The sequence below is a fragment of the Halichoeres trimaculatus genome, unplaced genomic scaffold (assembly GCF_033239565.1).
Source record: "Halichoeres trimaculatus isolate MK-OKI-2021-1 unplaced genomic scaffold, fHalTri1.1 fHalTri1_scaffold_15, whole genome shotgun sequence".
Lineage (NCBI taxonomy): Eukaryota > Metazoa > Chordata > Actinopteri > Labriformes > Labridae > Halichoeres > Halichoeres trimaculatus.
Window position 1 is genome coordinate 34,994,083 of NW_027437193.1, and position 23,005 is coordinate 35,017,087.

Consider the following 23,005-nt stretch of genomic DNA (forward strand, 5'->3'; position numbering starts at 1 on the left):
CCATGCCGCATACCGGCTTCCTTGAGTTTTACTCGAACAGCATCAAACTCCTTGCGGTCCTTCATCACCTCTGCTGTAATGTCCGGGAAGATGCTGATGCGCTGTCCCTCGTAGTGAAGCGGACCCTCGTTGCGAGCTACTCGGAGTATGTCCTCTTTCACGGTGTCGTGGTGTATCCTGGCTATCATGACTCGTGGCTTGTTGCTTGGTGGGCCGATGCGGTGTGCACGATCCACTTTAATTCCACAGGGAAAACGCTCAGCTCCCAAAAGTTTAGGTAATAAACTGGATACGAATGCAGTTGGAAAGCCCTTTTCAATCTTCTCCGGCAGACCCACGATTTTAATATTTTGTCTCCTCGAGCAGCTCTCTAAATCAATCACCTTGGCCTTTAAGAGTTTATTTTGTGCACGTAGCTCCTCATAACTTTGCTCCAGCTCGACCAGGCGTTCGTCAAACTCCCCGTGCCATTCTTCCAGATTAGAAATGCGGGAAGTGTTGGCGGCGACTGCAGTTTTAACTCCTGCGAGAGTTGTCTCCAAGTTGTCAAACCTCACGTTCATGGAGCTTTCCATCCGTCTGATGGCCTCCAGGATGGGTGACACGGGGGCATCCTCCTCCATTGGGTCTGTGGGGGTATACCCAGGGCTGGTCGAGCCAGGCGAGCTAGCGTTAGCCGACTTGGTTGACGAGCTATCTTCGATCTCAGAAGGAGACTCGTGGCCTTTCTGGGTCACTTTTTTGGACTTGACCACCCTTTTTACTTTCATGAACTTGATTTTCCGTCAAAATTAAAAAAAAAAACGAGTGTTTAATATTTATATTCAATTAGGGTGAAAGAGCTGATAAAAAACACCACCTGCTACATCACTGGCTCTCTAGCGCCCCCCCTGTGTTGTCCTCTTTTGAGGAATTTTCTGTTTCGTTAAAGAGAGTTTTTGATCACCCTGTTAAAGGCAAGGAGGCGGCTCGCCGCTTGTTAGATTTGACACAGGGAAGTCAGTCAGTGGCTAACTATTCTATTGAATTCCGGATTTTGGCTAATGAGTGTGGGTGGGATGAGTCAGCTCTCATGGGAATTTATTTAAAGGGACTTTCTGAGAGGCTTAAGGACAAGTTAGCCACCAGGGATGAGTCAGCCTCCCTAGATGAGTTATTAAGATCCTTTATAGCCTCCTGAGGAGCCCATGCAGCTGGGCAGGGCTCGTCTCAGCCCCCAGGAGAGTCAGCGACGGATGGCTCGCCGTCTCTGTATCTACTGTGGGGAGGCTGGACACTACATCGCCTCCTGTCCCCAGGCTTTAAATGGACAGGCTCACCACTGACGGAGGGTACGTTGGTGAGCCAGACCTCGACTTCTGTCAGCCCTCGTCGCATGCTGGTCCCCTCGTGTGTCCTCTGGGGACAGAAGTCCACCTCCCTCCAAGCTCTAATTGACTCTGGTGCCGATGATAGTTTGATTCACATGGACCTGGCCAAGCAGTTGGAGCTCCCCCTAGTGGAACTCTCTCAACCCAAGAGAGTTACAGCCCTCGACGGTCACCTCATTTCTGAGGTGACACATCAGACCACCACCAGACCCTTCACCCTGGTGATATCCGGTAACCACAGAGAAACTATCCAACTATTCATCATCAACTCCCCGGTCTCCCCTCTGGTTCTTGGTTTCCCCTGGTTAAAGAAACATAATCCCCACATAGACTGGTCCGCCCTCACCATCACTAACTGGAGCACTTTCTGTCATGCCCACTGCCTTCAGTCAGCCATTCCATCCACTCAGGTTCATCCAGTTCCCTCAGCACCCCCGGATCTGTCTGCTGTACCTCCTGAGTACCATGATCTAGCCCCAGTTTTTAGAAAAGACATGGCTCAGACCCTTCCTCCACATCGACCCTACGACTGTGCCGTAAACCTGCTCCCTGGGGCTCCCCTGCCAACCTGTCGCCTGTATAATCTCTCACGTCCCGAGAAAGACGCCATGGAGGCGTACATCAAAGACGCCCTGGCCACAGGGTTTATCCGTCCCTCCTCCTCTCCAGTGGCAGCGGGGTTTTTCTTCGTCAAAAAGAAGGACTCCTCCGTCTGTCCATGCATCGATTACAGAGGACTCAATGACATCACTGTTAAGGACCAGACCTCTCTGCCCCTGATCGACCCCTCATTCGATCCTCTGTGTGAGGCCCAGGTTTTCTCCAAGCTGGACCTTCGAAACGCATACCACCTCATTCGGATCCGAGAAGCGGATGAGTGGAAGACAGCGTTTAACACTCCTCTTGGTCACTTCGAATATCATGTCATGCCATTTGGACTCACGAATGCCCCAGCTGTTTTCCAGACCCTCATGACAGACATTCTCCGAGACATGCTGCACAGGTTCGTGTTTGTTTACTTGGATGACATCCTCATCTTCTCCCGTACTCTGGCTGAGCACAAGCTTCACGTCCGGCAGATTCTTCAGCGCCTGTTAGAAAACCGTCTGTTTGTCAAACCAGAAAAGTGTGAGTTCCACGTCCCTTCAACCCACTTCCTTGGTTATATTATAGCCAAAGGGGAATTAAGAGCGGACCCAGCTAAGGTACAAGCTGTCCTGGACTGGCCCGTCCCTACCACTTGAAAAGAACTCCAAAGGTTCCTGGGTTTCGCTAACTTCTACCGCCGTTTCATCCGAGACTACAGTAAAGTGGCCAGCCCCCTCACCAGTCTCACCTCCACCGCAACTCCTTTTATGTGGACTCCTGAGGCTGCGACAGCCTTCTCCCAGCTCAAGACCCTGTTCACTAGTGCTCCTGTGTTGAAACACCCGTACACCCCAAGCTTCAGTTTATTGTGGAGGTGGACGCCTTGGATGTTGCAGCGGGAGCTGTGCTGTCCCAGCGTGATCCCCTGACGCAGAAAATTCACCCCTGTGCATTCTTCTCACGTCGCCTGTCTCTAGCGGAGAGGAACTACGATGTGGGGAATAGAGAGTTGTTGGCTGTCGTGTGGGCTCTGCAGGAGTGGAGGCACTGGTTAGAGGGCTCTACAGTGCCCTTCATCATCTGGAACTGACCACAAAAACCTCACTTACCTCCGCTCAGCTAAGAGGCTCAACTCCCGTCAGGCCCGCTGGTCTCTGTTCTTGAGCCGGTTCCTTTTCACCCTTTCCTACCACCCAGGTTCCGAGAACATCAAGCCTGACGCCCTCTCCTGGATTTTTTCACCGCCCTCAGCTCAGGAGGAACCTGAGCCCATTCTGACCCCTGCCTGTGTGGTCGGAGCTGCCTCCTGGGAGATTGAGCAGGTGGTCCGAGAGGCTCAAAGGAAGCATCCCGATCCCGGTACCGGACCCCCAGGCCGGCTGTTTGTTCCTGACTCTGCCCGAGCTCAGGTCCTTCAGTGGGGACACGCCTCCAAGTTGGTCTGCCACCCCAGAGTAACCTGGACTCTCCAGTTCCTCAGGCAGCACTTTTGGTGGCCCAGCATGGCTATGGACACCAGGGAGTTCGTCTTCGCCTGCTCCGTCTGTGCCCGGGGCAAGACCTCCCATCAGGCCCCTGCTGGCTTGCTGCGCCCTCTCCCTACCCCCAGCCAACCCTGGTCACACATCTCCCTGGACTTCATCACAGGACAGGATTCAGGTATTGCAGCAGGGAAAATACAGGGAAAATACAAAGGTAGCAGGATGCACTGGGAGAAAATAAAATAAAATAAAATTACACATAGTTTGTTTTTTGGACAAAGCAAGGGTGACATGAAAAAGCAAAAAACAAATACTGTCATCCTCACCATAATTGACAGATTTTCTAAAATGGTCCACTACGTGCCCCTCCCCAAGTTACCCTCTGCGTTGGAAACTGCTAACCTCCTAGTTAAACATGTTATCAGACTTCATGGCATTCCAGTTGACATCGTTTCAGATCGTGGTCCCCAGTTTATCTCCCAGGTGTGGCGGGACTTCTGTTCCGCCATGGGCGCAGCAGCCAGCCTTCTCCTCTGGGTACCACCCCCAGACTAACGGCCAGACGGAGCGGGCTAATCAGAGCCTCGAGGCAGCTCTCCGGTGTGTGGCAGCCCAGAACCCCTCCTCCTGGAGCTCCTTCCTCTCCTGGATTGAGTACTCCCACAACTCCCTCACCAGTTCGGCCACAGGTATGTCACCCTTTATGGTGTGTCACGGGTTCCAACCTCCTGTTTTCCCTGTCCAGGAGCATACTGTGGCCGTCCCTTCGGTGAGGGAGCAAATCTGGCGAGTGAAGGCTGTCTGGAGGGATGCTCGGGCTGCCCTATTACGCTCGGCCAGTCGGAACAAGCGGCTGGCAGATCTCCACCGCTCCCCCGCTCCTGACTACCAGCCGGGTCAACAAGTGTGGCTCTCTTCACGGGACCTCCCTCTCCAGGTCAAGTCATGTAAGCTCACACCACACTACATCGGACCCTTCCCCATTCTCAAAGTGATCAACCCCACCTCTGTGAAGTTAAAATTACCGGACTCTCTGAAAATCCACCCCACCTTTCATGTGTCCCTGTTAAAGCCTGTCTCTACCAGTGTTTTTGATTGTTTGATTGTTCTCCTCGTGTTCTTTTGGTGCTTGTGTGTTTTTTGGATATTTGTGATACTAACCTGGACTTCTCCTCTGCCTCTCCTCAGTGTGCCTCCGAGGATACTCCTGCAGCAGCCTGCGACAGCCACGCTCTCTTTCTCCCAACCATTATTCAAGTGACAATAAAACTCTTTCAAACCTGTTTTTGCCTCCGACTCCCATTGGGTCCCAGAAAACTCAGCTGGTTATCTAACCGTCACAAGAAACTACTTTATTTATCCCCGAGGGGAAATTCAGGAGTCACAGGAGCAATCAAGAAAACAAAAGTAAGAAAGTGTATAGAAAGTGCAAAAAGGTTTTTCTTCGGTACTTTTGTACTCACAAATGTGGTACTAAAAAATAACATATATTATATTCATTTAACATATATTATATTTAACATATAAACTTGCAATGCTGTGTTCATGCCAAGCATGGAAAATCATCTACTCTCCCACCCCCTCACAGTCACAAAAGGATGCGTTTAGGTACCTGAACATAGAACCATTTGATTTTATGTGAATCGGTACTACAGACGGAATTCAGTCGGTACCTAAAGAACCTAATTCGGTACCTCTCCATCCCCTTCTCCTGGACTGACATCAGACCCATTTTTCCAAAAGATTAGTCCATCTGGTCTGTCACAAGAACCAGTACAAGCAGTCATATCCATCCAAAGCCAGAGTACGCTTTACTCTCAAAGCTTCGGTCTCAGCGGCCAGGGGGCATAGCACCAATCACAGAGAAGTGAAGATGAAAGAGGACCTAGACTGATGATTCATAGCAGGATAAAAAAGAGGAGTGCCTCTTATTAACGTGAGGACTGAGATGTCAACATGGAACAGCACGGTTTGACAACATAATGTGAACAGAACATACAGCTGAGACAAACGTGACGAGACAGGGAGAGGAAGAAAAGGAAGAGCTGACAAGGAAGAAGAGGAGGAGTATTTGCAGAGAGAAAAAGTAGCGTGTGCAGGGAGCAAAAGCTCTCCCAGAGGAGTTCAGGCTCACAGAAGCACAGCACTCACAGGAAGAGAGCAGCTAAAGATGAATAAGAAGAACTGAGGCTTCATGCTCAGTGGCGCTCAGTGAACAGTGATCACTGCTGTTAACACCGGGACAGTTTGCTGGTTCAGTGACACCAAGGATGGAGAGGTGAAGAAGGAGGACCAAGAAACAGAGAGAAAGGAGTAAGAGCAATACAGGAGCAGTAGGAGGAGACACAGTCAGAGCAAGTGAGCAGAGCTTAAAAGAAAGTAACAAGACTAACCCTGGATTATCTAACCAGCACTCTGCTAAACCCAGCAGGGAAGATGTCCAAGTCCTCTCCCCGTCTGAGTCGCCCCGGATCAGCGGGGTCTAAGAGCCCCACCGTGAGAAAGGAGCTGCAGGGGAATCGGTCATGCATGCTGCGTATCGGAGAGAGGCTGATGAGGGCAGGCAGTGAGGGGAACCTGGTCCAGAGAGTCCCACCAGCCAAGAGCCAGCTCCCCTCAGCCGGATTAACACAGGGCTCCAACAGCCGCACGTCGGCTCCAACACTGGAGGACAAAGCGGGCACGGAGCAGACAGGAAGTAGCTCCACCAAAGGTAAGGCATCTTTCTTTAGATCATCAAAGAAAACAGCATGCTTCAATAATTTAACGTCAGATCATCCAGAGCAGAATAACACGGCTTCATGCTGCAGGACATGTGGTTCAACCAGAGGTGGACGCCTAAAAACACTGGAGCTGTCTTAGCTCCTGTCTTTGGTCCCAGTATTTACATCCAGGGGACTGTGATGGTCCAACATGCTGTTTTTCTTCCCAGGAGACACTCCTCATGTAATGTCAAAAACATGTCTCCTGTAAGTGAGTCACATCTCTGAGTTCTCTGCATTAAAATGCATCCCTACGAGGGATTCTGTCTAACCAACTTGGGACTGCTCCAGATTTTGTTCCAGAAATAGACTACTGTTGATATGTTGAACTTCACTGACTGCTGAACAGATGAAAGTGTAGAGATGGTTTTGCTCTATGTGACAGAGGCGTGCTTCCTGGTCAAGGTCTCTGGTGTTGGCGAATGAACATGAGACCCGCTCATCCTGGGGTCAGCACTGTGAATATTCATGCTCACAAACAGCCAGCAGCTCCTCTCTGGATGAAACTGTGAGGATGTCTGTTTCTCTCTGTTCATGGTTGGCATCTGCACCACATGCTGTGATCATAATAAAGAAAACGTGACATACAACACAGAGCAACTTGGAGGCTTACACACACACACACACACACACACACACACACACACACACACACACACACACACACACACACACACACACACACACACACGCACACACACGCACACACACACACACACTGCCTGTTCTTTGGGGGGCATTTTATAAAGAGATACTCAGATATTATGTGATCTTTGTTCAACCACTCTACACTGATTCAGTGTGTTACCATGGGTTTACAAATAATGTGAAGTAAACAGAAAGTGAGTAATCTCCACTGCTCTCCTCACTGAACTGTGATAATTACAATAACTCTGTTAGTCAGCAGAAGGACTGCTCTTCATTGATATTTTCAGACACTCTGTGTCACCCTGTGATCTGCTCTGATGTGAGTTATTCTAAAACATACTCATTGCCAGCAGGGAGAACATTACTCGGTTCTTACTTCTGGAGATGTTGACTCTAAATATAAATCCTGACTACAAATCAGTAACCATTGGTTGACAAAGAATTTGGACTGTATAATATCTGGATGTGGTCTCTGTGATGTCACCCATTTGTTTCTGAAGCCTATTGTTGAGGTGTTCATGTTTGGATAAGGTAGAGAGGTGGGTTATATGGAAAAAACTCATGAGTTTTTAAAGATAATACAAATCAGTTTTTGTTGCTTGGTGCGTATGTGGTGTCTGCAGCCAGCCTTAAAGTGGACACTCCGTGAACTGCAGTAATACGCACTACAACATATGCTTTGTCTTTTTAGTTCAGCTTCTTGTTTGAGTCCCCCACACTGACTGCAGAGGCTGATGTGTAAAGCACCAACTCCTCACTTTTGAAGTGATTAAATTGACAAATTTTTCCCACATAAGGCATGGCTTCACTAACAGGGGTCCAGTATGGATCAGTACAGTTTGGTAGTGGTGGGAGCAGTAAAGCCTGATCCTGTTAACATTTCCAAAGCCAATTGTGAACTTCTTGGCAGGTGGCATGTAAGCCAGACAATGATAGCTGTGTTAAGTATGTTATAGCATGAAGCCATAGAAGCACAACACAGTGACCCCAACTAATAAATACAAAACGGAAGAAAAACAGGACACATTCCATAGTAAACATGATCCATGGTAAATTTGGCCTTTGTTGATTGTGGTCCATGGTATTTACTGTCTATGGTAATAATGGTCTGTGGTTATAATGGTCCATGGTGATTATGGTCTGTGGTTATAATGGTCCATGGTGATTATGGTCGATGGTAATTATGGTCCATGGTGATTATGGTCCATGGTGATTATGGTCCACAGTTCTTATGCTCCATGGTTCGGGTGACCCACAGTGAGTCCTTTGTACAGTAAATTCATTCCACATTAACGGTATCCACAGTACACATGATTTACAGTCAACATGGCACATTATTCTTGGGGGCTAGTGGGTTATTTATTTATTTATTTATTTTTTTCCACATTTACACTTAACCCTATAATGCCAAACGTATCATATTTGATACATGACTTTTTCAGCCCTCCACATAAGCAGTGTGGTAATTTTTATCCTGAAAAACCTGATGTGTACAATCAGATACATGCAGTGCACAGATTAACCAACACTGGGTAGTAAGTCACTAGTTAGCCGCCCTTCCAGTGGCACTCTAAGACTGCCATGACTCAGGAATTGGACAAAGGTGGTTTTTCAAGAAGAACTTTGCCAAGTTTAAAAAGGTTAAGGTAAGAAAAACATTACAATATTTACTGGCACATCAATAGGAACAGTAACTGGGTTCATGCAAAGTAAAAGTACTAAAAAATTCACAATATATGTTTGAGTAAACCGTGTTGAAGATGGCGTATCAAATTCTATACAGCGGGTATATAAGGTCATGTAATCCACTCCTGTTTAGTCAATCGCCATTTACTTGTATTTCATGCATTATATCTAAAATCAAGCAGCATACAGTCTTATTTTTAAATAACATAATTTGGTAAATTTAGAATTAAAAACTAGCTATGAAACTTGCTGTACTGCTGTATGAAAGGATGGCCTGGATTGTTTCCCAACATGGGAAACCCCACAGAGATCAAGCAGTGCACAGGCCACTTTGCCCATGTGTACTGTCAGAAATGCAGAGTGCATCTTTGCTTAAACAAGGAGAGAAACTGTTTTCAGGCCTTCCACCATGCAAAAAAAAGGCTGTGAACCACAAAATGAGTAAAATACTAAAATGTTATTTTTTTTCCAGGTTCCCACCCAGACAGCTCCATTGAAGGCTTTCTCACTGCTGCATGATGGTAGCACTGTTAATGTTTGGAAGTACAAATTTGTTAGATTTGTTTGTGATTTATTGTTTTTTTTTTTTGTTGTTGTTCAGGAAAAAAACAATCGTTCAGCATTGTGACCTAGTGTATCAAATATGATACAAATTGAAACTCAAATATGGAAAGTGATATTTGAAAAATTTTGGGGGAACTGTTCAGAGTGACCAATCAAGGCTCCAAGTTCAAAGAACTGGAATTAGTGGAGCAGATAAGTGAAAAAATCGTTCACATGATGATGCAAGCATGAAATTTGGTACAGATACTCTCTAAGGGACACTCTTTTGAAATAAAACATTAGACATGCCAAAATTCAAGGTGGCGGCCATTTTTAAAGATGGACGCCATTTCCATTGAACGCTCATTGTTTTGACAGTTGAAATGGTGATGCAAGCATGAAATTTGGCAAAAGTTCTCTCTAAGAGACAGTTTTTTGAAACAAAACGTTAGACACGCCAAAATTCAAGGTGGCGGCCAATTTTTAAAGATGGCCGCCATTTTGTTGAACACTTGTTATTTTAATATATTTCTATTGGTGATGCGAGCATGAATTTTTGCACATACACTCTCTAACACTCATGAAAAATTAAGTTAGACACCCCAAAATACAAATTGGTGACCATTTATGATGATATATATATATATATATATATATATATATATATATATATATATATATATATATATATATATATACATATATATATATATATATATATATATATATATATATATATATATATATATATATATATATATATATATATATATTAGGGCTGGGCAACGATTAAAACTTTTAATTGTAATTAATTGCATGATTTCCCTGATTAATCATAATTAATCGCATTGTGAAAGTGCCATAACATCTGTCATGCAAACACTAAATCAGTACTTGTTATACAGTAATAGTTAAATCACATATTTAGTGCAAATCAAATTTACAAAATGTAAACACAAAATTAAAGCTTATTGCCACTGTCAGGGCATTAAAGTGATACTCCAGGATGGAACAAGTTGGGTCCTATCACAAGGTTTAGGGCAGAAATTACCCCTACAGCAGTGTTTTTGTGCAGCAGAAGCCCAGAGCGCACGCACCAAACACCCCCTCCCTGCTCCTCTGCAGGTTTCCTCTGCACTCAGACGGGGCCATATTTTACTTGACCAAAAACACAAATAAACAGACTCCCACCAAAAAACTCTGATATCGGTCTGCATTCACGCTTTATTGAGAGAATTTTCAGCGCGTTACTTACACCGCTAAATAAGGCCTTAGTTCTCATCGTGTCTCTTTGTCCTGGCAGACTACCTGCGTTTGTTTATATCTGGCACGCCGTGCGCGCAGACTGATAAACTAAGCGGGGAGCGCCTTTAAGTTCCATGTGGTGTTGCCCCTCTTCTCCATGCTTGTTTTGGTTACTCATTGTGTTTTTCCGCCAATTTCACTTCCGGTTCCACCGCGGTCAGCAACAGACATTTACAAAATGAAAGCATGTGAGCAACATGCACTAATGTGCGATAAAGTATTCAACAGCGTTAATAGATTGACGGGTTAACGCGAAAATAATGCGTTAACTTGCCCAGCACTAGTATATATATACATGTATGTATATATATATATATATATATATATATATATATATATATATATATATATATATATATATATATATATATAACTTAACTTGCCCAACACTAGTATATATATACATGTATGTATATATATATATATATATATATATATATATAGATATATAGATATATAGATATATATAGATAGATAGATAGATAGATATAGATATAGATAAATAGATATATGAAAGCATAAAAAGCAAAAAAACAAAAAAACAACAAAAAAAAACAAAGCCTCCCTTGTGACTGTTACCTTGTTACAGTAAGGGAGCTTGTGTACTCTGATGAACTCTGTGAGCTATGCCGTTAGGGGGCAGTTCTGGCAGGTTTTACCAATTCGGACAGGTCAAGGGTAAGGAGTTTGACAAAACACAGTCAAATAAACACTCTTGGCTCTCAGTTTTGAAGTTTCGAGTGGCTGTAAATGGTTCCTTGTAAAAGGGACCTCACGAGCTCTCTTAACACCAGTTTTCTAGTACAGTGGTGGTTATCCTGAAAAATTACTACCATTTTTAATATTCAAGTGTCAAATGTCCTTGTTCAAATGAGTGGCTCAGAAGGAGTATTTGTGCCATCTTTTAAGCTTGCATCACCATTAGAACCATTGAAAAAAGGTGCATACAATAAAAATAGCAGCCATCTTTAAAAATGGTCGCCATCTTGAAATTTTGTTGTGTCAAACGTTTTGTTTCAAAAGAGTGTCCCTTATAGAGTATCTGTACCAAATTTCATGCTTGCATCACCATTAGAACTTTTGAAATAAGAATCGTCTGATAGAAATGGCGTCCATCTATAAAAATGGCAGCCATCTTGAATTTTTGCGTGTCTAATGTTTTGTTTCAAAAGAGTGTCCCTTAGAGAGTATCTGTACCAAATTTCATGCTTGCATCACCATTTGAACGATTCTCTTGAAATTTTACAGTTATCTGCTCCACCAAATTTTCTGTCAATGATTTAATGGTTTGGGCTTTGCAGGGTTAAAGTTTTGGTCAGCAGAACTGATTTGTCTGTCCCCGAAACCTGCTAGCATAGCTTTAGCTGTTTGTTTTTAGGTGTATCTGAAAAATCTCTTGATAGGAAACTGTATCTTTGACAGGTTTTACGTACTGTAGGAGTCAGATGCTTAGGTATCAGAGAGACCCACTGGTGTTCCCCCAGCTTCGGCCCCCAGGTGTCTCTTTGTATGGAGATAGCGGTACAGGGATAAGTATGACTGCACATACAGAGGTTCACAGCATGTCTCTATTACAGTGTTAATAACTTTTAGAAAGCACAGGCAGCAGTTGGATCAGACACCAGGTGGAAAGTAAAGGTAGAAAAAAACACAAGAATAGTTTTTTTTCTGAAGGTCATGTGACCACCAACAACAGGAACACACAGCTATCTGTCCTCATTTTAATAATTCACTGTAGCTTTTACACACACACATGCTTCAGTGAGTCAAACGAAAGCCTGCAGCTGTGCGTGTCTCTGTGTGTGTATTTGTGCATGTGTGTCTGACTGTGTGTGTGTGTGTGTGTGTGTGTGTGTGTGTGTCTGAGTGTGTGTGTGTCTGAGATTGTGCCTGAGGACATATCTGACTGTATGATGAGACTGGATGTTAACGTCACATGTGAACATATTAATGCTGTACATGTAGGGCTGGGCTGTTTCCTATATGAAGGGGTTCTTAGCAAGTGAATTTAGGTCAGTAAAGGCTCATTTTGAAAAAGCTGAACAGTAAACACCCATGGCTAATGTCAAAGTTGCTCTTAAGCATCTTAACTGAAATGATCCCCCACAGAATGAGCTGAAGTTTTTTTGTCCAAGCTGTTTGGAGAAATTTGTCTCTAAGGGGAAGAAGCTCAGAATGATTCCATTTCTGGAGGTTTGGAGGAGCTTGTTAATCAAAATCATGCTTGTAAACTGCTGTGGGTGAGAGCGGTGCGCTCTTTGGATGAGAGATCAGCATGGACACGAGGAGAAGACGTGAGATGACAGAGGCAAAGAGAGACGCTGCAAGTCAGAAAAGTTCAGGCAGCTCACGCTCCAACTGAGGATGTATCGTGGAAGTTCAGCGAGAAAGAGCAGGGCCATTGTGAGAAATTACAACAGAGATTATGGAGAAGATCAGAGGATAAAGCGCCCGAGATGAACGCGATCAGAAAAGTATGTTTTGTCTGGATCATAAACAGGAAGAGAAACATAAAAGAAGAGTCCACTCTCCTTATGTAGTTTTGGTGTTTTCATCGTCAGAGAAAATAATATTATTTGGGTCTTGAAAGATCATTCAAGATGCTCTGAAAATTCCCGGCAGCCAATGAGTTAATCTTGCATTGAATTTTATAACGCATTAATTTGGGGTGTAATTAATTAATCTAATTAACTAGTTAAAGTGAGAGCTCTTGTTAGAATTCTGAACTTAAAAAAAAGTTCTTAATAAAAATTATATGCTCATTTTCAGTTTGATGTCAGCATCATCTTTAAAAACAGTACAGACAGGAATGACTTAGCTCTGAAAAAGAGTATAAGTAGAAATATTAAGGCCTTTAATGACTCAACCAGGCAAGTTTGATCAGCCCTGTACTGTCCTTATGAATGTCTTTGTGAATATGGGAAAAAGCTGGGTCCTTCAGCTTTTGTGAAATGTCAGTCTTTATTTTAGTACACCAGTATTAACATGCTGGCCACTTAGCATTTAGTCTTAAACTAAGGTGGGGGTGCAGAGGTGGTGTTTTTCCATCTCAAGAGAGGAAGAGGCCCCGTGCCTCTCTCTCCCTTAAAAGACGTGCAGGAAGTACCCGTATTTAGTGGCTTCAGAGACTCTTCCAGCGGGACAGACGGCCAGCCTGGAGCCGTCACTTAGTCTAACAAAGAATCAGTGAGGTTGTGAGGAGCTTGGTTTCCACTGACATAAAAACTTAGTGGCATTTTCTCTGTTTCAAACTCAAAACTCCCCCATCCCCCGACCTCGTCTCTGCAGCCTGGGGATGAAGATCAGCAAGTTATCGTCATCACGACTCATCTCAGTGATGAAGGAGAAAAAGACCTCCGACCAAGTCAAAAAGTATCTATGCTGCAGTCAGCGACACTCCTCTGTTCAGAGGAAAGAGCTCATTATTTCTATCCTGCTTCTTGGTGTGTGTGTGTGTGTGTGTGTGTGTGTGTGTGTGTGTGTGTGTGTGTGTGTGTGTGTGTGTGTGTGTGTGTGTGTGTGTGTGTGTTTGTCAGAATTAGTTTTAGTCTGCTGATAGAGAGGAGTGATTAGGAGGACTCTGTGTCCCAGAGTGAAACTAGAACGTTTCCTCCTGGGTCTTAAAGTTTGGCTCTGTGATAATGAAGTGTCACTGCTATTTATAAATGTTAAAGCAGATCACATTGCATGATGTCATCCTTTGAGATGAACTATTGAACTAACACTGACTACCGTTTGGAGCTGGTCATAGTAAGTCCTTCTTGAATAGAACCACATTCTAGGCACCCCAGTCTATCAATCTATCAGTCAATCAGTCTATTTGTATAGCGCCAAATCATAACAAATGTTATCTCAGGACACTTTCCAGAATCAATAACAGGTCTAGACCCGTTAGTGTTAATAAAATTTTATTAGCAGAAACTTAACATCAAGACCAGGTAAAGAGTCTGATCTCATCTTAACCCACCATGAGCACAGAGCTCTGCAGCATTTAACAAGTTACAATGGAGAGGAACAACTTCCCTTTAACGCCTCAGAAACCTATAAGACAGTTATAGCGCCACCTACAGGCCTGGCATGCTTACTACGACGTTTTCCGTCCTTCAGTGTTTCCGTGTAAGCGCAGATTTTTTTTTCACTGTGATTAATCGTTTTGGGGTGAAATGTTGTGGAAACAGGGCCTTAAAGGGATAGTTCAGTTTTTTCGAAGTGGGGTTGTATGAGCTCTATGTGACCACTAAGTACATTAGATACAGTAGAAAGTTGTCTCCTCTCCCTCAGTAAGACACAAACTGTAATCGATGGTGACGAGGAAATAGACGCTAACAGGGAGAGACCGTACCAAATTCAAAGGCCATTTTCTCTGCCTACAAGAACTAAAATCAAAAAGTAATACCACAGTTTAAAAGTACGCTACATATATTTTTTTTTAAGTGCATTAAGTCTTCGGAAATGTAAACATTTATCCGGACCTAACTAACTGGTCATGTATCCTTCCGCGCAGCGCTAGTGTGCTCCGTCCCCCCTCCTCCTTTCAGCTGTTGGGAATGTAAACAAGCTATGCTTCAGGCGCTGGTTTTAGCCTCGTGTAAGCTTGATCAAGTATCGTAATTCTTTTGTTTGTACTCTAAGGATTGTGAGGCAGCGTAGGAAATTCTTTTTTTTTTTTTTTTTTTTTTTTCCCCTTGTCCTGTTCAGCGTCACGACAACCAAAAGGATACCTGTATGAACCGGAGTACACAGAAGAAGAGCTGCTACAGATGGCGACTGAAAGGAATACAGAGGAAACATCCGCAGACACTGGACATCAAGATCCTGAGTGTTACTGCTGCCACGACTGTTGTTGTTGTTGTTGCTGTTACAGGACACTCCAGAATTCAGAAGAGCAGGGAAATCTGTGTGATGAGTTATACAGATGGCTTCAGAGCCAGCAGTGTCCTCTCTCAGACAAATCCTGAAGAGTGTCTGTAACCAAGTTCCACTCGTGACAGCAGTAACACTCAGAATCCGTGGGCACTGAGTCACAGCTCAGACATTTACACCACTGAGTATTTCCGACTCTATCTTGATAGCAGCTCTTCTTCTGTGTACTCCGGTTCATACAGGTATCCTTTTGGTTCCAAAGTGAATGGAACTTCATCGTCGCTGTCATAGTCACTCATTTTGAATTTCCTACGCTGCCTCACAATCCTGAGAGTACAAACAAAAGAATTACAATCCTTGATCAAACTTACATGAGGCTACAACCGGTGCCTGAAGCATAGCTTGTTTACATGACCAATTAGTTAGGTCCGGATAAATGTTTACATTTCCGAAGACTTAATGCACTTAAAAAAAAAATTATGTAGCATACTCTTAAACTGTGGTATTACTTTTTGATTTTAGTTCTTGTAGGCAGAGAAAATAGCCTTTGAATTTGGTACGGTCTCTCCCTGTTAGCGTCTATTTCCTCGTCACCATCGATTACAGTTTGTGTCTTACTGAGGGAGAGGAGACAACTTTCTACTGTATCTAATGTCCTTAGTGGTCACATAGAGCTCATACAACCCCACTTAAAAAAAAATGAACTATCCCTTTAAAGAATGAAAGGCCCACCATGTTTGATCAGATCTGTGAGATACACTTAAGAGAGAACACACACTCGCACGTGTGTGTGTGTGTGTGTGTGTGTGTGTGTGTGTGTGTGTGTGTGTGTGTGTGTGTGTGTGTGTGTGTGTGTGTGTGTGTGAGTGTATGTGCATGTGTTTAACAAGCAGAAATTATATTTCCTATGGGGGTCTAGTATCTATTCAGCTGCAAAGTTGGTGCTTGTCTCCCACCACACACACACACACACACACACACACACACACACACACACACACACACACACACACACACACACACACACACACACACACACACACAGCTCAACTCCAAGAATCACAGCCACTGAGCTCAGAGAACATGGAGCCACAGCTACATGGCTCCCTGAGGCCGGACTGGAGGAGCAGTCAGTGGCATCGTTAGGCCTAATTTGAGGGGCTGAAGCCCCCCCTAAAGTATCATCAAGCCCCCCTAAATGATTTGAGGTGATTTCAACATACTACTCACACCCGCTGTGGTTTACGTGGGAGATGTGAAATCGCGAACGTGTCGAGTCTTTTGTATAGCTTTTTCAAATAAACGGTGAGAACCAATTGACAGTCGTGAGTGAGCTGTTCATTCTGAGACCTGCAGGCAATTTGTATTCAGTAATGGCTTGCAAACAAAGGGCTGACACAGAGCAGCAAATCAGTTATTTTTGTTCACTGAAAAGCGCTGTTCAAAAGAGTCGACTGGTTAAAGAACGTCCCATCTCTCTCGAAAACCATCTCGGTACTAGGACAACTAAAGTTACGAAACAAAGGCTCTTTTTAGTAGTGGAAGGAGATAACACTTTGATAGTAGAAGCTAGCTTAACTAATGAGGTAAAAACGACTCACAAAGGACACACAAGACTGTTTGGAGGGCTGAAGAGTTTATCTGATGAGGCAGAGACAGGCTAAACTTTCATATTGACTCCCAGCGTTTGCGCTAAGCTAGGAGCGGTGGGCAGGCTTTATCCGTCTCTTCTTCCTTGTTACTGGACGGACAGTCAAAAGGATGGAGTCTGTCTTCTTGTCATGGACTCAGGAGTAAAGCAAAGACACAAGAAGTCTTTATCCTTCAGACCCTGCGTCCATTTGAATCGACATGACATATTTGTTGCTCTAAACCATTAAAAACACTGTGATTGAGTCATGTCAGTATTTCTAGTTGCTAATTGGATCCCAATTATCCAATCAGAATCAAATTATGACTTTGAACATGCTCCAAAAAAGTAACAGACATCAGACAAGACAAGCATGGCTGAGCGGCTGAAGAGAGGGAAGAGTAGGTCCCCATTTTCAATTAAAAATACAAATTTATGTTCATGCAAGTGAAACAAAATTGCTCTGAGACTAATCTTAACTGTTAAAAGTGACAGTATTTCAAGTTATTTTGACTGCAACTCTTATAATTATTTAACAGGATTTTTTAAAAGTTTGATGTCCATTGCAATGGACAACAGGACTTAGTTGATGTTCGCCAGCAGTCATATGTTTAGGGTCAGTATGCAAAGAAATAATATACCTTTTAGCTTTTCAAAGGTAGAGTTTGTTATCACAGTGTAGTTAATCTTATTTTCCAAATTTTAAATGTATATATTTTTGTACATAATGCTCTTGTAGAGTATAAAGTCGAAGACTTCTTGAACGTCTCTTAAATGGAGTTATCTGAACTCGACTCCTTGAATTCAGGAAATTAGGCAGATGAGACCAGTGAAATAGATGGTGAGGTTAGAAATGAAGTCTTTCTAATTCAAAGTATGAGTGGTAGACCCAGAATGTCTCCAGAGCCCACAGTATGTCTCCAGACCACCTCAACGACAGGTTCAGGATTTTATGCCTCTACCTGAAGTGCAGTACAATATGTTTGACCACATGCCAAATTATGATGAAAAGAAAGAGGCCACCAGATGCAAGATGCCAGACTGCACAGGAAAAACACACGTCTTTTGTGACAAGTGCACCATCCATCTGTGCTTTGTGCCACACCGAAACTGCTTCAAGGCTGCTCATCGAAAATAAGAATATATGAAAACATCCACAAGCTTGATGTCTTCTCCAGGGCATGTTCCAGTTCCATTAAAAGTAAATGTTTGATCAGTTCATATAACCTACAAAAAAAATGGTAATGTATTGGAAATGATAGTTTACTGAAGGCAGAACTGATTTCTTAGATTATCTTATCTACAATCATACATCATCAAGTTCATGTTCAGATTGGGTCGTGGCATCTACCTCTCTTCCCGCAGGCCCTGGTTTTCCTGGTGGTTAGCTCACCGATGTTCACTACCAATGCTGGAATACATCTCCCAAGATTATTTGCATGTTCAGAGATGCAGACAGTCTCAAAAATAACAATCAATCAATTTTTTGTTATCATTTTCATAAGTATAAAAATGAAATTGTGTTCAGCGCTTTCATACACTGTATAGCAGGAGGTAGCTATAGCCTTATAAAGTGCAAAAATGGTGCAGTAAAGTACAAAAATGGTGCAAGACCCTTCTCTAAAATCCTTAAGTAGTAGTATAAAGGCAGACATCCAATTTTTAGGTAATACTTGATTTATTTCTATGTACTAAGTTTTCATGTCATTTTACGCTCATTTAGTCCTGGCGTCCATTGTAATGGACATAAAAAAAACCCACTAAAATCACGAGTTGTCAAAAAAAAAAAAAATCACTTTGTTTCTATGTTAGAGAGGACTTAAAATCCATTGGACAAAATTTTTTTTGACCAGCAGAAAAAATGCGGGTCTGAAGGGGTTAAGCCATCAATGTAGAATGGATTTTCAGGAAGTTTTTCCAAAAAGTAAGTATTTATCACCGATTATAATATGATGATTATTATTATCATCATATTATTGTGATGAATATAACAATAATAATACATTAACAATAATCACTCCGCCATCCCTATTGATCTGTAGGAGTCAGGGCAGAGGAGCACAGGGAATGAGAGGGGAGAGACCTCCACTGGAAAGGTGAGTCTAAAGATAGAGTAATTTGTCTGTAGGACACTGAAAATATATAAAATCAAATTTGAATAAGTAATATGGTAAAAATGAGATAGCCTAACTCAGTGGGTAATAAAAACAGCTAAAGCAGAGCAGGTCATAAAATTAGAAGTGATAGATCTGGTCTTAAAAGGAGAAATAAAACAGGTTAAGAGGATTTAAATAAATAAAATAATTACAATAAATTATACTAAATACAATCAGCTGAAAGCCAGACTAAAAAGGTAGGTCTTGAGTTTATTTTTAAAAATATGAACAGTAGGAGCTACCCTCAGGTCTTGAGGTAGGCTGTTCCACAGATGGGGGACATAATAATAGAAAGAGGCTTCCCCAAGTGTTTTAATTCTAACTTCAGGTACCATTAAAGTCGACTACCTGATGGCCTGAGAGCCCTACTTGGCTCAAATGGTAAAAGCAAATCTGATAAATATAAAGGAGCAAGACCTTTAAGAGATTTTTTAGACTAATAAAATAACCTTAAATTCTATTCTAAATCTTTTCTAGTTACCTATGTGCCAAAATTTTATCAATCTGACTGCAAAAGTCATGGCATTAGCCTCTACGTTGAGCAGTTATTAACTCTACGTGTTGTTTTTTTTTTGTTACACGTTTGATCATTTGCATCTCCTGGGGCTGAAGCCCTCCCGTCCCTAAATCCTAGTGACGCCCCTGGGAGTAGTAAAACCCTGGCAGGTTTATAAAGCCAGGATCCGTCACACAGACACAAGACCCTCCTTCAATCTCATCTTAAATATACACACTGCAGGTCTGACAGACAGGATTATTCTACAGGAGAAGAAGACAGAGCGGGTACAAGGCAGCAGCATGGCATGTTTGAACTTATCGTCCTTTTTTTTTTTTTTTTTTTTTTTAAAAGAAAGATTACTGAAATATTCCCCAGATCTGTCAGCCTCACAGTCCAACAGTAAAGACTCATATGTGAGTGTGCTCCTGCAGCACACTGATCAGCTGTTCAACATGGCTTTAGTTATACCCTAAATCTGTATAGTAGTTTGTCACTTTAAAAAGTCACTTTCCACCCTGTGCCTCAAGTCCTGAAACCAGTCTGAAGACAGATAAGCAGCGAGAGCCAGGGTATCAGTGGAGTGATGGAGAGCGTTAAACAGCTGGATTATTCAGCTCTCAAAGATAAACATCAGGCCTCCTCAGAGATCTCTACCATCCATCTACTCCTGTTTCCAGCCTTATCACGTCTTTCTTTCTTTCTTTCTTTCTTTCTTTCTTTCTTTCTTTCTTTCTTTCTTTCTTTCTTTCTTTCAGCGTGCCTCACCGATTGCACAGAGCCCTGGGAAATATCTCTAAAGTATGTTTTTGATCTTTCGGGCTACATGTAGAGCTACTTGTCTCTGCAAATAAAACTCATACCACAGTCTCTGCTGCTTATTTTAAACCATGCCCACAGTGGAACTATTTCCGTGCGTTCCCAGAACAAATCACATGATGGACTGTTAGCAAACAAGGGCAGAAGTGATTTAATAGGATTAAACATCTCTGTGGTCAGATAGGGCTGCTGCTTTTAACCTGTGTTCAGAGGAGGAAGATGTGTTTGGACACACTTCAGGAGCCTCTATGGGTCTGAGAACCAAAGTGTCTGCTTCTGACTCAGAAGGAGAAGGGTCAGAAACAGACACCTGGGAAAAGAGGAGTCAATCAAGCACTGGAAACCATTTACCCCTGGAAACCCACTCACTGAGAGCTTTCTCATGGGCCCCTGACTTCTAACGGTCACACCTTTTCCACCCCATCTCAGCACCAAACCTGAGAGGTTTCAAATCAAGTCGATGTGTGAGCTCACACTGGCTCCACTCTGCGGCTCCGTCAGGTAGGAGAGATCCCGATCAGATACTCAATACTTCTGTTTTTGACAAACGCCAAAGCATCAGGTGATGGTTTGGAACGGGAACTCCTTACTCTCATGACTCCAGCTGTCTGGTGGTCCAGGTGTGAGTTGATGGATGCGAGAGGACAAAACACAGAGGAGCTGAATGAGTGTGAGTGTGTTGTCATATAAACCTGTGTTGAAATGATAACACCACTCAAAGAAAAATATGCCTGTATACCAAGCAGCAACCTCTGGTGTAAAATATGAGGCAATGCTGAAGTGCTAAAACCTGCTGTTTCTCCAGTGTCCATTTGAGGCTGGCTCCAAGAGTACAGGAAGTCACATACACACCAACCCAAAAAGGACATTTGAACAGCAGAAATTAACCTATTTATGAGCTGTGATTTGTGAGCTTTCTCTTTGAAAAGTGCTATACAAATGAACGGTATTTACAGCCTGGTTTAACACACGTCTGAATCACAAATTTTACTGTTTTCACACACTGTAAGGGGGTGATTTTGTTTGTGACTCTGCAGTATAGGAGATATTAAGATTCCAAGTTCGACCAATCAGAAGCACAGCTCAGCTCACATGACCGACGGGCGCTCTGTAGCTGTTAGTTTGGAGACTCAGACCCCTCGTTACTTCCAATATGGCCACAACAGCTGATCTGTGCCCACACCCTGTTTCAGAAACAGCCGGGTTACGTCAGGGAAACTAAGGGTGTATTCACACCTGTGGCTCCTTTGCTTTGTTCCAATTCAGGGGCAAAACTGATACAATTGTAGCGCCCGTCACTTGGTTCGTTTGTTTTCACAAGGCAAAAGTCTCTTGCGGTCCAAAGTTGTAAACAAATGCCACGTGTGATCGATTTTTTTCTTTCATTGGTTAGAAATCATACCCGGAAGACGATGAGTTCCCCTATCTTCGTTCATTCATTCATTCATTTATGTTCTCACCCGCCATGGAGCATCAACAACATGTGTGGCTAGTTTGCATTACAGCGTTTATTTGGCTAATGTACCAGTGTGTGCTTTATGAATAACATGTGCAGTTTTTCCTGGAGTCCTGACTACGTCTGGAAAATAATATCCTGTTGCATGTCTCGAGAGGAAAACGTGCCGGCTCACATCACCGCAGACAAAAACGGGCTCTGATGGGTGCACAACAACACATTCTACTCTCACAACTATACAGACAGCATCTCAGATAAGTGCCGTTATATTATGTCTATTTTGCTGGGCCGTTTGTGTTCTCACTGCACAGGAACCACTACAGGGCGCATATGGATGTGAGCTGAGACCACCTATTTTTGGCGATCTCGACCCCCTTGTTTTGTCCCGCATCCGAGCGCGATTGCTGTGTTCACATATGCCCAAACGAACGGGACTTTCGGGGGGGCTACCCACTGATTTGGAACAACTGTCCAAAACAATCCAGGTGTGAATACACCCTAAGTGTCAGGTAAGTGTCAAAGCAGAAACCAGAAGGGGGGGACCTAATTGCAGATTAAACCAAAAATGTTTTATTCAACTAAACTTGAAATCCGAAAGTTCAGAAAAACTCACACAGAAAACCAAGAAGACAAACACCTTACACATGGTGACAAGTGACAGCAAACGGACAATGAACTGACAAAGGAACTCAAGAAACACAAAGTCGTTGTTTTTTTGTTTTTTTTTGTACACCTCAGACTTCCAGTACAACTCTGAGTCATGTCATCTACAGAAATACTCTGATGACTCCGCAGTTATTGGGTGTATCAGTGATGGACAGGAAGCAGAGTACAGAGAACTGGGTGGTCAGTTAGTAAAATGGTGCGGTAATAATCATCTCATCTTGAATACCAACAAAACAAAAGAGATGATTGTTGACTTCAAGAGGAACAAGAATACTCATAGATGTGTCTCCATCCTGGGAGAGGAGGTGGAGGTGGTGGAGGAATACAAGATTAGATTAGATTAGATAGGAACTTTATTAATCCTTTGGGAGGGTTCCCTCGGGAAATTCAGATTCCAGCAGCAAGTAACACCGTAGTACAAAAAAAAAAGATGTGCAGAATAGATAAGAGTAGAAAGAAGATAAATAAAAACACAGGTTCTATACAGCAAAAAACAAAATAAATACAAACAATAGCAATAGTAATAAAAATAAAAG

At 43.0% G+C, this 23,005-nt stretch overlaps 1 protein-coding gene across 1 annotated transcript in view; it reads left to right on the forward strand.

The window, feature by feature from the left end:
• Positions 1 to 5,586: 5,586 nt before the first annotated feature.
• LOC141804012 (sickle tail protein-like) overlaps positions 5,587 to 23,005 on the forward strand; it is a 97,325-nt gene continuing 79,906 nt past the window's right edge. The window contains exon 1 of the mRNA XM_074688204.1: positions 5,587 to 6,152. Within this exon, the coding sequence (XP_074544305.1) occupies positions 5,876 to 6,152 (277 nt within the window). The 5' untranslated portion in view covers positions 5,587 to 5,875. The remainder of the gene's footprint in view (positions 6,153 to 23,005) is intronic.